General features: G+C 30.0%; 1 protein-coding gene across 1 annotated transcript; it reads left to right on the top strand.

Annotated features, from left to right (window-relative positions):
• Positions 1-1,258: 1,258 nt before the first annotated feature.
• LOC115702544 (probable aquaporin TIP1-2) lies at positions 1,259-5,254 on the top strand. The gene is made up of 2 exons (XM_061107928.1): positions 1,259-1,560; positions 4,394-5,254. The coding sequence occupies exons 1-2, from the start codon at positions 1,411-1,413 to the stop codon at positions 5,204-5,206; spliced, it is 963 nt and encodes a 320-aa protein (XP_060963911.1). The 5' UTR covers positions 1,259-1,410; the 3' UTR covers positions 5,207-5,254.
• Positions 5,255-16,749: the final 11,495 nt, after the last annotated feature.

The raw sequence follows: 16,749 nt of genomic DNA, 5'->3' as shown, positions 1-16,749 counted from the left end.
AAAAAAAAAGAAACTCTTCAAAATAAACTATTTGAATGTATTAAAACTTTAAAAACATATAAATATATGAAAAAAAAATCCTAATATTTTAAACTATATATTATACATGCTATAAACTATAATTTAAACCATTTCAAGAACAAAAAATTATAAATAACCCTAATATATCTCAAACTAACAATGATTTAAAAACATAGAAATATTCTTATCAATAATGAATTATATGTGCATGGTAATATTATTATAAAAAAATTAATCTTGATTTATTTTACAGAGCAAATTTATTGGGAAGGTCAAGTGAAATACGGTGGTGTGACATCGATTTTAAATGTAATGGTAACTACAAGTGAAATACGGTGAAGACAACTGTTTTGAAATCATTTGTAATTTTTTTAGATATCAATTTTGTATGAAGATTCTTCAATTTCTTATCTTTATTATAATATTTGAAGATATTTCCATGATTTTTTTTCTTTTTCAAATAAAAATTTTATGATAATTTTCTTTCTAATTTTTTAGAGTTATCAGTTATTTTTCTAATATTTTATTGTTTATATAACATTTAAAAATATTTTATTTATTAAAACAATGTATAATATATCGATCTTTATAGAAATTTTTTCAAAAAATTAATAAATTAAATAAGGCATATGAATTAAATTTAATAAAGTAATAAATTATTTTATTTTAATAAAAAATAAATATTTTTTCAGTATTTTTTTAATATATATTTTTAATTTTTTTAATTTAATTATTACTAAACAGAATATATTCGCATATTTTCTAATTTATATAATTTTAGTATGTAAAGGATGTGCAACGTTGAGACTTCTCCTCATGAATTGTGTAAGCAACTTATTGTAGAATTAATCAAAATTTAGAACAAAATAATGTAAATAAGATCTGATTGGTATTAAATTTATATATAACAAGTAAATGTATGTGTAAATTATATGCTCCAAATAAAAAAGGACAACAACATATTTTGATTTACATATTTGTAAGTAATAATTAAAGAGGTGAAACTGTAAATATTGAAAAAATAATGAGTCTTTTTATTTGTTACCAATTTATAAGCATTGGAAAATAACTTTGGTTAGTTAATATTAATAGTTAAAATTATCCAAATAGAAAAAGATAAATTAAAATATTGTTCATTGTATAATCAACAAAACCAATAAGCATATAAAATGAATATGCTTCCATATAAAAAATTAAAATCTTGTCTGTTTTTTCGTTTTCAACGCCTTTGGATCTTTGCTGTAGCTTAAATGCATTCCTACACTTGATGATATTGTCTTTAATTATCACATGCCAAGTACTTCTGAATATTTATGTATATATATATGTTTGGTCTCTATATGGTGTTTTATAAATATATATATAGATGATACACTATAGAAATAATATATGGATTTGGTCATCTCCAATAGTAATGAAGCTAATCCACCGAGCAAGACAACGGTTGAGAATAATGGAAGTTTTAATAGTACCAGTAAGTACTCTCCATGGACCAAGTTTCTTGCTTGCATCGGTGCCCATGAATTTCGATCCCCAGAGGTAAATTAATTAAATTCATACTACTTCTTAACTCTAGGATCACATGTATGAGCCCATCTATTATCACCTTTAAAAAAACAAATGTTTTGGTAAACAAAAACTACACATCCTTATAAGGTATATACTTTTAAAATAATTGGTATATAAAAATAGTAGTTTATTATATTAAATGACAATTTATTAGTTTCAAAAATAAATTTTAAGACTATTTAAATATTTTTTAAATTATAAGCTACCATAATATAACTTAAAAATAATTAATTAATTACTAAGATATATACAAATAAATTTTAGAAGTAACCAAAATGTATCTTAAATTATATAATGTAAAAAAAGAATTTTTTTTTAGGCTAATTAGGATTTTTGTCCCTAAACTTTGACATGTACCAAATCATACTCCTTGAACTTTTAACGTCATTGAAAGCACCCCCTGAACTATTGAGATTGTAGGATTTAAGAACTTTTGTCTAATTTCATTCAATTTTACTATTTCAGTAATTGTTTATGTACTAAACTATGCTCTCCAAACTTTGATATCTACCAAATCATGTCTCTCGAACTTTGACATGTACTAAATCATGCTCTCTGAACTTTCATCCATGTTAGAATTTTTTACTAAAATTGGAAAAAAGTCTTTAAATCCAACAATCTTAATAGTTCATGGAGTATTTTTAACAACCTTAAAAGTTCAGGGGACAACATTCCTAATTAACATATTATAAATTAAATAAAAAAATTGTATATAATTGTAAAATCTAATAAAAAAAAAAAAGAAAAATGTTAAAAGACACTAGTGGTGCCTAACACCTTTCTACATGCCAATATCGTTATTGGTCCAACTAAATATCATGTCTCATATAATTTAATGTAATAACTTTTAAAGAGTATCGTTAGCCAATTACAAAGTGATATGTCTAGAAGGTCTTAGACACTACTAGTACCCAATAATAATGTTATAAAAAACACTTTATTTTTAGGATCCAATAGTATATATAAATATAGTAACAAAAGGTTCATTAATTACTATTTAATGTCTAGCTTGTTCTCTAGTTTCATAACAATGTATGTGCTCTCTCCCTCAAAAACCTCTTGAGTTCTTCTACCAAAATTGATAGCGTTTACTTCGTGGAGCATTATTATTAGGTACTAAAAGTATTTATTACTTTTTATAGATGATATTCTACTATTAGTTAGTGATATTTTTTAAAAATTATCTTCTTTAAATTATATGAGACTCGCTACATAATTACACAAAAAGTGGTATAATACCAAAAAAAAAAATGGCTAGACACACGGTAATATCTTTTAGTAATTCTCATTTTTTGTGCATACTGTATACTAGGGTTGTACAAAAAAAATTGTAAACCGCCTAAACCGAATAACCCGCCCAAACCGAACCGAAAAAACCGATAAAAATTACAAACCGAAATAACCCGAAAAAATTACAAACCGCCCAATCTGTTAATTGGGCGGGTTGAAAATAGATCCAACCCGCCCAATTAAACCGACCAACCCGACCAACCCGATTTTGCACCTTTATTTTTTTTTTTTAACTTTTTCGTTTTTATTATATATAATATAAATAATTAAATATATAATAATATAAAGTTATATACTTAATTATTAGTTTTAAAGTCATATACATAGTATTGTACTTTGGTGGAATGTGATATTTTTAATTTATTTTTTTAATTTTTGTTGATTTTGACTTTAAAACTAAAAAAAAAAAAAAAAAGTTTGGCCGGTTTGGGCGGGTTAACCCGACCAAACCGCCCAAACCGTTGGTCGGTTTATAGATTTTTTTATTTTTTTTTTAAATTGGGCGGGTTGCACTTAAATTTTAGCAACTCGAACTTTAGATTGGGTTAGAAAATATATAGGATAAACCGCCCAAACCAACCGATGTACAGCCCTACTGTATACTCTAGTCCGTGATAGCCTCTTCTGTGGGGGTATGTGTTCATTTGTTTGACAGTACTTGGGCTTGGGAAGGTGCGGTGCATCCCGGCGATTTTCTCTTTTGGCAGTGCTTGTTTAGTGTATTTTGGTTAATAATAAACTAGCTTTTAAAACTAAATACTCTTTTTTCTTTACAGTGTGATTTGAACCCTTCTCTTCTTACACACTTACACACCCAAACTAGTTGTTCCAAGTGATGTAAATATCACCATGACTCTCGAAGTTATGTGTGCGGTAGCAATACGAAGATGAGTAATGGAGTCCTCATTATACATCACTTATTGTTCTAAATTTAAAATCATCTATAATAATAATTAAATTATATTTTTTAAAAAATTATTATTTATGTTTTTTTTATTAATATATTTAAATTAATTTTTTTAAAAAAATAAAAAAACTCATATTCTGCAATTTAATTAACACCTAAGAACTTGTTACTTAAAAAGTTTCAAAAATAATTGACAAAAAAAAAAAAAAAAGTTTCAAAAATATAATTTAAGTATTATTTCCATTAAAAATTAAATTTAAATATTTATTTACAATCGGAAGTCAAACTTAAATATTTATACTACAAATTACTCTATAATATATATATATTAATAAATTCATGGATAAACAAAAAAAAACATTTGTTCATTTTCGTGTCAAGGTTTCATAAGAAAAAGAAAAAGAATCGAAACTTATCCGATAAGAAAAATCGCCATTCACAAGGCTTTGGTGCTAGATATCTCGTCCACACACTTCGGTCAAATCTTTATAATTAATATTATGAGTTTGCTTCAATTTATACGTGCCTATAGCTTAAGAGAATATATTTCTTTTCCGTATATATATAAAAAATAATATGCATATTTTGTTGTCTTAATTGATCTAGATGTGGAGGGCAGCATTAACAGAATTAGTAGCCACAGCTTGCCTCATGTTCAGTCTAACATGTTCCATCATATCCTGCCTTGACTCAGGTGAGGTCCATCCAAAGCTTCTAGTCCCGTTCGCAGTATTCATGGTAGTATTTCTTTTCCTAATGGTGACAGTTCCATTATCTGGTGGCCACATGAGCCCAATCTTCACATTTATAGCAACTCTAAAAGGACTCATAACTCTTTCTCGGGCCTCAATCTACGTCTTGGCCCAATGCATTGGATCCATAATGGGCTTTCTAGTAATCAAGATCGTTATGAACCAAAACGAAGCAAGAAATTACTCTCTTGGAGGCTGCAGTGTAAATGGTCACGGTGGCGCTTCAGGGGTAAGCGCTGACACAGCTTTGGTGTTGGAATTTGCTTGCACATTTCTTGTGTTGTTCGTTGGAGTAACTGTTGCATTTGACAAAAGACGGTGCAATGAACTTGGGCTTGCAATGGTTTGTGTCATCGTGGCTGGGTCCATGGCTCTTGCTGTTTTTGTGTCCATTACTGTAACTGGACAGCCCGGCTATGCGGGTGTGGGCCTAAACCCAGCAAGGTGTTTGGGCCCAGCATTGTTGTTTGGAGGTGGGTTGTGGGATAATCATTGGGTTTTTTGGGTAGGGCCCTTTATAGCTTGTTCTTTATATTATGGATTGTCCGTAAACTTTCCCAATGATGGTTTAGTTTGGGTTGATGGAGAGCGTGATATTGTTAATTTGACAAGGGCTTGGTTTAGTGGTGAGAGTGGTCGTTTTCCTAATCTTGAAAACCAAAAATAATTTCATATATTCTATTATATAGTATTATGTTTAATTATATTTTATATAATATTTATATGTAAAATTACATATGGTATTAACTTTGATGGACACTTAAATATATAATTTTTTAGTATAAGTTAAAATTTAATATAATGTAAATGTTGTGTAAAAATATTATAGAATTAAGACATTAAGACACTAAACCAAATGGGCTATAAAAGTTCAATACTATAATCAAAATTTGTAGTGCCTTTAGCTAAAGAAGCAGGCATGCTGCTCCATCTATGACCAATGAATGAACGTGCCTCATGTATTTTTATTTAAGATTTTATTATCTTTTCTTTTTTTACCCTTATTTTTTAGTAATATTTCATTATGTTTTTTCATTTTCAATTACTTTATTTTATTTAGAAGAAAAAAATATATTGTATAATATTAAAATGATGTAAAAAGAAATATAGATCAAAATATAAAAAAGGAGAATTTTTTGAGATGTTTTGAGACATGAATTTAAGTGTTGGGATTGAAGAATTCTCTTCCATGATTATGTTCAGGACAAAAAAATATGAAATCAAAAGTTTTAGGAATAGAAATTAAAAGCTTAAGGACTGCGGAGATTCAAAATTTTTATACAAACCAAAAATAAAACCCAAAGTGTGTAGGAATGGAATCAAATAAAACTGAGGTTAAGTTTAGTTTGTGAGGAATAAAAATATAAGAATACAAATAGGAGTGAATAAAATTTAAAATGCATACAAAAAATAATAAAAGATTAAAAAAAATTCATCATAATCTTCCCTTACATTTTAAAATAGAATAGTCATTTCATCAAAATAGTAAAAATTTCATTCCCTTAGAATAATATTTTAAAATACAATTAACTAAACAAAGGCATGAAATGAAAATTAATTCATTAATTTTTATTTAATTCTATTTCATTACCTCCAATCAAATCTAACCTAAATTTTTAGAGCAATAAAACAAAACTTAATATGTAATAGAGTTCTTTATTGCTAAGAATGGAGGATGAAGATTCTAATCAATAGAGAAAGGATATGGCCAAGTAATAAAGAGAGCATAGGGTATGACCAAGTAATAAAGTGATGAAGATAAAGAATAGTAGAAATGAACAAAGACAGCTTAGAGTACCACCAAGTAATTTTCATTTAGAAAAAAAAAAAAAAATCACAAATATTTGTTGCAATTTGAGAATTGTTGTCCAAGAATTTTATGTTGGAGATTTATGTGTTAAATAAAATTTATTTTAATATAATCTTATTTACTAATTAATAAAAGAACAGAAATTAATTTATGTTGCTTGGTTCATATATTACATTCTGTTAGAATTTATGCCCTAAAAGTAAGTAATTAATGGATAATATATTATAGAATATATGAAATACAATTATAAGATAAATGATACATTAATTATAGAAGTATAATAAATAAATATCTAAAAAAGTCTTATACATATGGAAAATGTATAATTGTAAGGATGTACAAGCGAATTAAGATTATACGATATGAATAAAATAAGTTAGTAGTGTATTAAAGTAATGTGAATCTTTAATATGAAACTCTTAAGTATGATTTACTATACAGTGTGTGTGATTTTGATTCGAATCACATATGTGGATATACATGTAGTAAAGGTATTGTGTATTATTTGATTATGCATGATTGGACCAATATGTAATAAATATATTTTATTAACGTGTTGTTTACCATGAAAGAGTTATTCATATCACTCATTAAAGTTTCTCGGAGAAGATGTTTCTTACAACTTCTGTTTTGAGAGCTTAATAACATGAGTGGTTGGGAACATGTTATACAATAGTGGAATTCAAGCTTTCCTAACAGATCGAATATTTGTTCCCTTAAAGTGTTAATTCTGTGAGTGCTAACAATTAGATCCAAATCTATAATAAGTTATAGATTTACTGTTCACATTGAATTAATGGAACATAAGGAGTCAAGAGATAATTAGAAGGGTAAAATAATAAGTTTGATCAACTCTAATTATGAACTAATAATTGGAGGACAAACTACTTATATTGATTATATCAATGGACTACAAGTAAGAATTCTGTAAATATAGTTCTATATTATTCAAAGAGTGCAATTCTATATTTATAGTGGAGTAATAATGAAATTAATAAATTAGATTATTCTATTGATAAGATCAATAATAATCAAGTGTTTATTAGAGCTTCAAAATATAGGTTCATGGTCTTCGAGTCACCTCTATACAACATTGTACATGGAAATATTTTATTTGATGAGTAAATTTGAGTGAGAATTAATTTTGAAAAATAAATTCTTAAATGTAAAATAGTAATTTATGAATATTATTGTTTTCAATAATTATGATAATTATGAATTGTATAATTAAATAGTATTTAACTATTTCTTAAATAATATTGAAGAAATAAATATATTATTTTAGAGAAAATAATATTTACTTTAATTCTTGTGAAATAAAAGATTAATGAGAGTTAATCAATTATTATTTAATTTTTCAATAAATAATAAATAATCAACTATTATTTATTGATAGAATAAATAATAAATTTTATTTATGTTAAAATTGATTTCTTAAAATATAGGCCACACGTGTGGGTCTGGCCCACACGTGTAGGATGACATATAAAGGTCCATGTTAATTTTGTTTGATTATTTTTTATAGGTTAAAATAATTTAAATTAAATTAATTAATTATCTTTTAAATATTGAAGTAAATATATTATTGGATAAATTATTTAATTAAAAAATAATAGTAAAATAAAAGGATTTAACTGATTTCTGTTAATCAATTATAAAAAATTTATATTTGAATTTAAATTAAATTAGATATTTTCTTTTATTTTAAAGGATTAATTAAAAGGTTTTGTTTTATAACATTATATATATGATATATATTATTATAAACTAATGGTATCCTCGTTTTTGACAGTGGACACGTGGAATCCAAATTAGCATTCAAGGCCCATCAGTGAGTCCCTCAATGAAGGTAAAGTGGGTCAAGCCCATTTAGACAAGTCCTTCCAGGAACGTATCTGTGACCATAGAGCCTTCCGCTATTGGCGAAGTGTTCCCAAAAGTTTGGTACCATGAGATCGGAGGGGTGAGACAGCGTGTTCCCAAAAGACTCTTCTAGTTTTCTTTTTTTATTCCTGCAACAATTAAGGAAATAATTGATTGCCAAATTTCAACAGGGCATCATATCAGAATAAATGGAGAAACTTCCTAAAATGAATATTAAGCAATTAATTCACAGTTTATTGCCCACAATCAAAGCACACAGTGTTGACCAAATCAAGCCAAATATGATCTGCCTAGTCAGTAAATCCTCTCCTTTGTGGGCTGGACTTCACAAGACAACCCAAGTGTGTTATTCACTGTAAACTCCCCAATAGAGAGAAAAGAGAAAGTAAATGTTATTCTAAAACTACTATAAATACCCATCAAATCCTATGAATTAAGGGTTAAATTCTCTTGCAACACTTGCTCATAAAAACTTGAGGACATATATTCTTTGTATTCCTAAAAGCTTTTCAAGCTAAGAACTACTGAATAACACTGACTTGTGGACTAAGGCTAATTAACGCCCCAACCACGTAAAAAACTATTTGTCCCTTTTTACTTTCTCTTTTTTAATTATTTTATTTCTTCAGTACTAATTATTTAATTAGTTTTCCAAAAAATTTGGTAAATATTTTTGGTGCTTTCAATAAGAGTTGAAGGAAGCAGTGAGACCACTTATAGATTACATTCAAGTAATCATGGCCCTCACCTGAACAAAGTCTGATCATCGTTTTACTGATCCGAAGACCAAAGTAGGGGACTCTAATGATCCACATGAGGCGACTAGCCATCACAAAGGTTGCCAGGATAAAGATCAAAATTGAGATGATCCCATCATCAAAGATGCAAAGTCTTGGTAAAACAATGAATAATTTATAATGTATCTATAGAGGATCTTTGATTATTTAGATTAAAATAATGGATAATTCATAGCGTATCTATTCCTGACGAATAGAGCGTTCTATGTAATTAGAAGTGTCATTCTAAATCTATAGTGGAGTCGGGAGGAATTAATAAGATAGAGAATTTACTTGGATAATATTATTGGGAGCTTGATTACATATGCCCATGTTCCCTGCACTAACTGGGATAATATTATTTTGTAGTCTCAATTAATTAATTTTAATTAATCAATTAGAATTTTAAATAAGACTATGTCTTGTTTATGAATTTTCACTAAACAAGGGCTTATTTGAGAAGAAAAGAGATTTTAGGGTTTGTTTATTAATTAAGAGACTTTGAAATGTCTAATTAATAAATAAGTTAAATGATAATTTTATTTGATAATTATTATTTCACAAAAACATAAAAACAACAAAAAAAATTACAAAAATACGGTTTCACGGAATTTTAAACTTTTTTACGATTTTTTTGATTTTATTTACATAAAATACGGTTTTTTTATGTTGAAATCTTGTTCATTTGTTGTTAATTTTTTATTATCTGTATGTATTTTTTGTTTTTATTTTGATGTTATTTTCTTGTTACTTTTATGTAGTTTTCTTGTTGATTTTATGTTGTTTTCGTGTTATTTTTTGGAAAACCGTAAAAATGTAAAAAAACATTCTTTGAACGTAAAAATATAAATATTTTACAAAAAATGGTGTCTTATGTAATTATTCCATAATTATAATTATTAAATAGATAAAATTGATATTTATAGAGATAGAGGCATTTGAGAAAAGAAAGATAAGTTTTAATAAAGTGACAAAATTAAAATCCAAGAGGCCCACAAGGGAATTCAACCATAAGGTTTCAATTAAAGCTTATTTTATCTTTTTTTATTCCATTTTAAATTCTAAACCTAACCCTAATACCTATCATATAAATAGAAAATTATAGCTCTTATTTTCATAAACCAATTGATCGACTCTTTGTCAGACAGATTATAAAATAAAGAGCCTCTTCTATTTTTGAATTTCTTCTTCTTCTTCTTCTTCTTCTCAATAAGTCGAAGCCTATAGTGATTGAGAATACAACCACACATGTCAAAGTAATACCTAGCATAGTGAAAAAAATATTGTGTAGTTCATGCTGTCAACTGAAGGAGAATCTAAATTCAGATCTTGATCATACTCTGCAACAGAAAGGATCAAGGATTAGAGATCTGAACGAAATGAGTCATAATATTCCGCTGCCACCAATGTAAGTTTTTCTATAAACTTTTATGTATTTATTTCATTATTTCGAAAAATTCATATTTAAGATGTTAGATTGTAGATTATAATCAAACATACATGTTAATAAATCTAGATCCTGACAAAACAACTTCTAATAATTACTATCTTATGTCCACATACATCTTGTATTTTAAAATATAGTGTAATTACTACCTTAGTAATTACATGACTTAGTAGTTAACCAATTACAGCCTGACTAGTTTGTCAAATTACATGAAAATAAGCATTCATATGTAGTTCATATGTAGTTACTAATCAGCATCCAAACACACTATATATTTTAAATAGAGTGTAATTATTATTCTAATAATTATATTATTTAGTAATTATACAATTACTTCGAAGCACAAATTAAGAGTGTAAATGAAACTGTTAAGTTTTATGCCTATATAAAAGCTAGTATTTCTTATATATTATTATTTATCGATAAGATAAATATAAATTAATTTAATTAATTAAATTTATTGTTTACATATTTATTTTCATAATTAACAATGTCATAATTATAATGATGTGATCACAGTGAAATGTAGTTATAATATATATTCAAATAAGTAGTCCTAACATAGTCATGCAAAACATAGGGTCTATGCCGACTTGCTAATCTATAATATCATCTACTTACACTTGTCAAGTATTATGTTCTTACTAGAATATTAGCAAAATAGATAAGATCATATGTATTTGTTACGTTGGACTGGACCGATATTACTTTAGATATAAATAAGTAAATATATTGTTATTATCTTAATATAAGTCATATCATATATATATATATTGGACCATATATCAATTCAATATCAATTCTAAGTGGTTAGTGTTCTAACTAATTATATTATCTGAGTTCTTTGATTCGTTCGTTAATAAACTTACCCTACTAAACGATATTCTCCTTAGAATTTGGTCTAAGGGAGTTAAATATTGAGTGCTCATTTCTCTAATTAAAATTATGAGAAATATCATTTACAATGAACCAAATATTTTAAGGATAAAATATAATGATGGGTGTAATTGAACCCCTCAGTTGTAGTTCATCTATATGAGGGTTGAATGATCGTTATGGTTATAACAATGAATAACATGTCTATATTGGTTATGGAGCGTTTTGTAAATTTAAGAATACAACTCCAAACATATTAGAGTTATGAAGAATTAATAAAACAGTGAATTTTGTCGCACACTTAACTATTTTTTCTTGCACATAAGGCAAATAATTGTTTGAATTTTATTTTTCAGCTTTATAAATGAAAAACCGTGTTTTTGCAAATGTCAGTTGTATATAAGAAAATATAAAAACTGTAAGCGTTTGCAGCAGCAGAAAGTAATTCTGCTACAGCAAAACTGAACAGGCAGAATATAAAATATTTTGCAGAAAAATAAATAACTTGACACAAGAGATTTGTACGTGGTATCAGTGTTCTCCCAAACACTCCTAGTCCACGGAGCCACGCCCAGAGAATGAAATCAATTAATAAAGTATCAAAATTACAAAGACAAATGACTTAAACAAGTTTAGACTCCCTCTAAAGTATTGCCGCAATCCTTTGTAATCCACTTTATGAATCTGACTTCTTGAAACACCTTCAAGCCCGAACTCCCTTCGTCTTTGAAGTGTGAGTGCTTACTTCCTCCCGAAGTAAGGCTTCAACAAGTCTTCTCCTGAAGACCAAGTGCTTACTTCCTCCCGAAGTAAGGCTTTATCAAGTCTTCTCCCGAAGACCAATCTCTTGTTCAGTCAAGTAGTTCTTCACAACCTCTAGGATAGAGTAAGAACAGAAATAGAACAACTAGAACCTAGATGAACAACTAGGCTCTCACAAAACAAAGAAACACTCTCTTCTCTCAAAAGATAAATGTAGAAAATGAATAATGGAAGAGGTAATTCGAATGGTTGCTCTCTAGGCTCTATTTATAGATCATAGAAACCAAAGAGGCAACCACAAGATCGAATTAGCAGCTGAACAAAAACTTTCCAAAAGAAACACGATCTGCTACATCAGATTCGGATGCTGACACAGCAGATCTGACCAGAAACAGGAAACTTACTAAAATCGGGTCCGATCTTCTTTTAATGTTTGATTCCTGCCAAAAACAGATTAGATATTCTGATTGTATCAAGATACAATCGAAATCAATAAGGGAAAGGCAATAATCAAGGTTTCCCTAAAAAAGATAACTTTCCAAAAGAGAATTCCTTCTCTTTTGAGAAGTTTTCAACAAAGGAAAGTTCAGCTGAAAGTGCAACTTTCCAAACAAGGAAAATGGCAACTAAAAACCGAATAAAAGAGGTAAGAATTCGAAAATGAATGCATAGCAATCTTACCATAAAAAGGAAAAATTATTTTGTCACCTAACTTGCCAAAAAAGGACTTTACAATCTCCCCCTTTGGCACTTTAGATGAACAAAATAATTTTTACCATAAAGTACCTGCAATGCAAAGTTAGCAAGAGCAAAAGATACTACTCCCCCTGAGTAACACAATCGAATATCACAATAAAAACAAAAAACATGCTAACTTTAAACATTAAGTTCACAAGTACTAACAAGCCACAACTCCCCCTGGAAAAAGGGTCCAGAGTTGGGCAACAAACCAAAAAATAAATATCTCTCCCCCTTTTTGTTTATCGGAGTGCCAAAGTAAACAAAGAACAAAAAATAGACCCAAGTTCAATTAAAAAGAGACAAACGAAAACACTTTAATCTTTGTAGAGTTTAATCAAAGTGGACAGTTGCCTGGACATGCTATGCTGGACATCTGCCATTGCTTCAAGACGAGTATACACATTCTGAAGTTCAGACTTGACCTCCAGGAGTTCTGCTGCAGCAGAGCCTGAACTTGCACCAGCAGAAGCAGCAGCAGCACCAGCCTTTGGCCGTTTTTGAAACACACCATCAAAGTATTCAGAGGGTTGGAATGTAGGTCCAGTGATGGGAGGCTCAAGAGTTTCATGTGATTGGGCCACATTCTTCTGAGAAGATAACACCTTATAGATTAGATTTGGAAATACAAGTTTGAAGGTTGGCTTTTTACCTCTTCGGAAGGAGACTATCTGGTTTAGAATGTGTGAGGCCAGATCAATGGAAGTTCCAGAAGTGATGCGGTATAGGAGTGTAGCCACTTCTTGAGACACCACTGTCTTGTTAGAATTTGGAACCCAATTGCTTAAGGCAAACCGCATAAGGGAAGCATGAGCAAAAGTGAGGTGAGTGATTCGAAGACTCTCCCCTGGTTTCAATTCTGAACGAGCACCAGTGAGTTCAGAGTGCATCAACTCACGATCCATGGACATCACAGCATTGGATACATTCTCGGGCAATTGCAAAGCTTGAGCAATGTCCTTTTCAGAAAACGAGAACCAATGACCCCTAACATACACTTTTCGATAAAGTCTAGAATTCTCATCAAGGAAATCATCAGTAAGATTAGCATAAAAATCCTTAACAATGTTTGCAATGTATCCAATGAAACCAGTAAGAGTGTTTTCCCATTGATGAAATTGAATGTACTTTACAATACCATAAACACGATGGGCATGCAAATCATAATTCCTCTCACTTTCAAACTTACGGGTTGCATATAGATTCCAGTCACGCTCATTGTCTCGATAATAAAAACGAGGACAGCCAGAAAGAGAGGAAGGGATATTACCAGATGTAGGATCTTCCATGGGCTGCTTGCCTTTGGCAGCAGCAGAGGCCTTTGCTGCAGAAGCAGATTTTGAACGAGAAGGCTCTGGCTCGAGTTCTGTGTCCTCACTGTCCTTCTCAGTATGCAGAGACACTGATTTGTCTGAAGAGACTTCCATTGGATCCTCTTCTTCTGAACTGGAACTTGATGAGGCCGAGGGAGGATTAGTTTTTAGTTTCTTCTTGGCTGGAGGGACAGTCTTCTCTCGAGATTGAGAGGCTCGAAGTTCTTTCTCAGCCGAGGCTTGCTGGGCTCGAGTTCGAGTAGAAGGGCCTGTTGGAGTGGAGCCAGCCATTGATGCAGCAGGAGGTGGAACAGCCAATGGAGGAGGAGATTCCTTTGAGGATTCAGACGAGGAAGTCCAGGTGCGATAGGGCCTTACCGATTTGCGAGCAACTTGCTTGGGTGGACGTTTTGGCTTCTCGGCTTGAGATTCACGCTGGGGAAGCGATGAATCTCCAGGCTTTGCAACAGCAGGAGGAGGAACTGAGGCAGCAGGGGGTGCATTGGAAGGAGTTGGAACGGTTGTTGGAATTTATTTTACCAGGATCTTAGATCTACTCACAAGTATGTTTATTAACATCCTAAATATGAACTTTCTAAAACGATGAAATAAACACATATAAAGTTTAAGAAACCTTACATTGGGTGCAGCGGAATATAATGACTCCTTCCGTTCAGATATCTAGCCCTTGATTCCTTTCTGTAGCAGAGCATTATCAATATCTGAACCTGGATCTCTTTCTCTGAATCTTTGATGCTGAAACTCCTTTGCTGATGATCTTTCTTCACGATCTTCCTCACTATGATTGAGGTATCACTTGATGTGTGTGGGCACTACTGTAATCACTAAGGATTTCGAAATTCTCAAGAGGGAAGAGAAGAAGTGACAGCTAAAGATAGGGAGAGAGAAGGCTCAGGTTTTTCTCTGAAGGAAAAATAGAAAATTTAAGTGTAAATTTCCTGAAGCCTTCACTATCTATTTATAGCATTCCACTAGGGTTAGGTTTGAATTATTTGGCATTAAAATAATGAAAAAATCAGTTTAAATTTCCTACAAAAGTGGCTGGCCCTACACTTAGTGGATTGGGCCTTGCTTTTTGCAATTTTGCAATTTTAACACCTTTTGTATCTGATTTTCTCAAAAATACCAATTTCCTAATTCAACCATTTAAATGCCAATTCTAACTATTTAATAACTATAAATAATTATTAAATAATATTGTCATTTATCATATTTATTAATTGAACCATACAAAGTATCATAATTAACAAATATGCCCCTATAAACTCTTTCTTTACAATTTCGCCCTTACTTAGTGAAAATTTCACAAATAGACATAGTCTAATTTGTGAATTATAATTGATTAATCAAAACCAATTACATGAGTCTTACAAGCAATATTATCTCAACTAGTGGGGGGACCATGGGTCTATATAACCGAGCTTCCAATAAGTAGATCAAGAATTTAGCACTAAAATTCACTAACTTATTAATTCTTCGTTGAATCCACGCATAGAACTCGAATTGCACTCTCAGTATATAGAATGCTCTATATGTTCCACCATATAGACACATCATTAGTTATCCATTGTTATAATCCTAATGTGATCAATGATCCTCTATATGAATGATCTACACTGTAAAGGGATTAAATTACCGTTACACCCTACAATGTATTTATTCCTTAAAACACTTGACCCCGTATAAATGATATTTCAGCTAATGTGAAATGAGTACTCCACCATTTATGTTCGTTTGGTCAAGCTCGAAGGAGATCATCCTTTGCTTACTATTCGCCAGATAGAAGCTATAGATTCCATGTTTATGATAGCGCTCCCACTCAATTGCACTACCGTGTTCCCAAAATGTACGTATCACCCTGACCTAAAAGTAGGCTTAACTAACAAATCAAAGAACACGAATAGCCTTTCAAGATTGAGCCTAATCATATCAGGATTAAGATCATTTGATCTAGGATCAACTTAGGCGATATTGACTTGAATAGATATTACGGTAAGTTTAATAAATCTAAGTCAAAGTTCAATATCGGTCCCTTCCGATGCATACTCCATGCATCCAACCTGAGCTTTACTTTAACCAATGTTCTGGAAAGAACATAGTATTTCTCCAAATACAAGTAAACTCGTTGTAGATTATCATATCGGTAAAACCTCGTGTCCGATAAATCTAGGAAACTTTATTCACATAGTCATGTTTACTTTCCAATGTGTTGACTCGCACAATAAACGGGATCAAGTATGTGAAAAGGGTTTCGGATGAATTTATACATTATGTACATATAATCATGAAATAAATCATGTGAACCATGCAACATTAAATGTTATTTACGATCTATATTAATAAGTAAATCTGATTATATTGAAATGAGTTTTATTTAGGGCATAAAACCCAACAAACTCCCACTTGCACTAATATAAAACAAAAAGTGCGTTTCAAATAATCTCAACACCTTGATATACAAATCAAGTGTAGTAGTAGTAAACTCCTCGTAATAGGATCTGAAAGGTTGAATTAAACACAACCTTTTCTCCACTATTACTCTTCCTTTAATCACAAAATCATTGATAATGTGAAATTCCTCTC

Source organism: Cannabis sativa, unplaced genomic scaffold (genome assembly GCF_029168945.1).
Source record: "Cannabis sativa cultivar Pink pepper isolate KNU-18-1 unplaced genomic scaffold, ASM2916894v1 Contig3, whole genome shotgun sequence".
NCBI classification, from domain to species: domain Eukaryota; kingdom Viridiplantae; phylum Streptophyta; class Magnoliopsida; order Rosales; family Cannabaceae; genus Cannabis; species Cannabis sativa.
The sequence above is the reverse complement of the archived record's forward strand: the minus strand, read 5'-3'. Positions and strand labels throughout refer to the sequence as shown.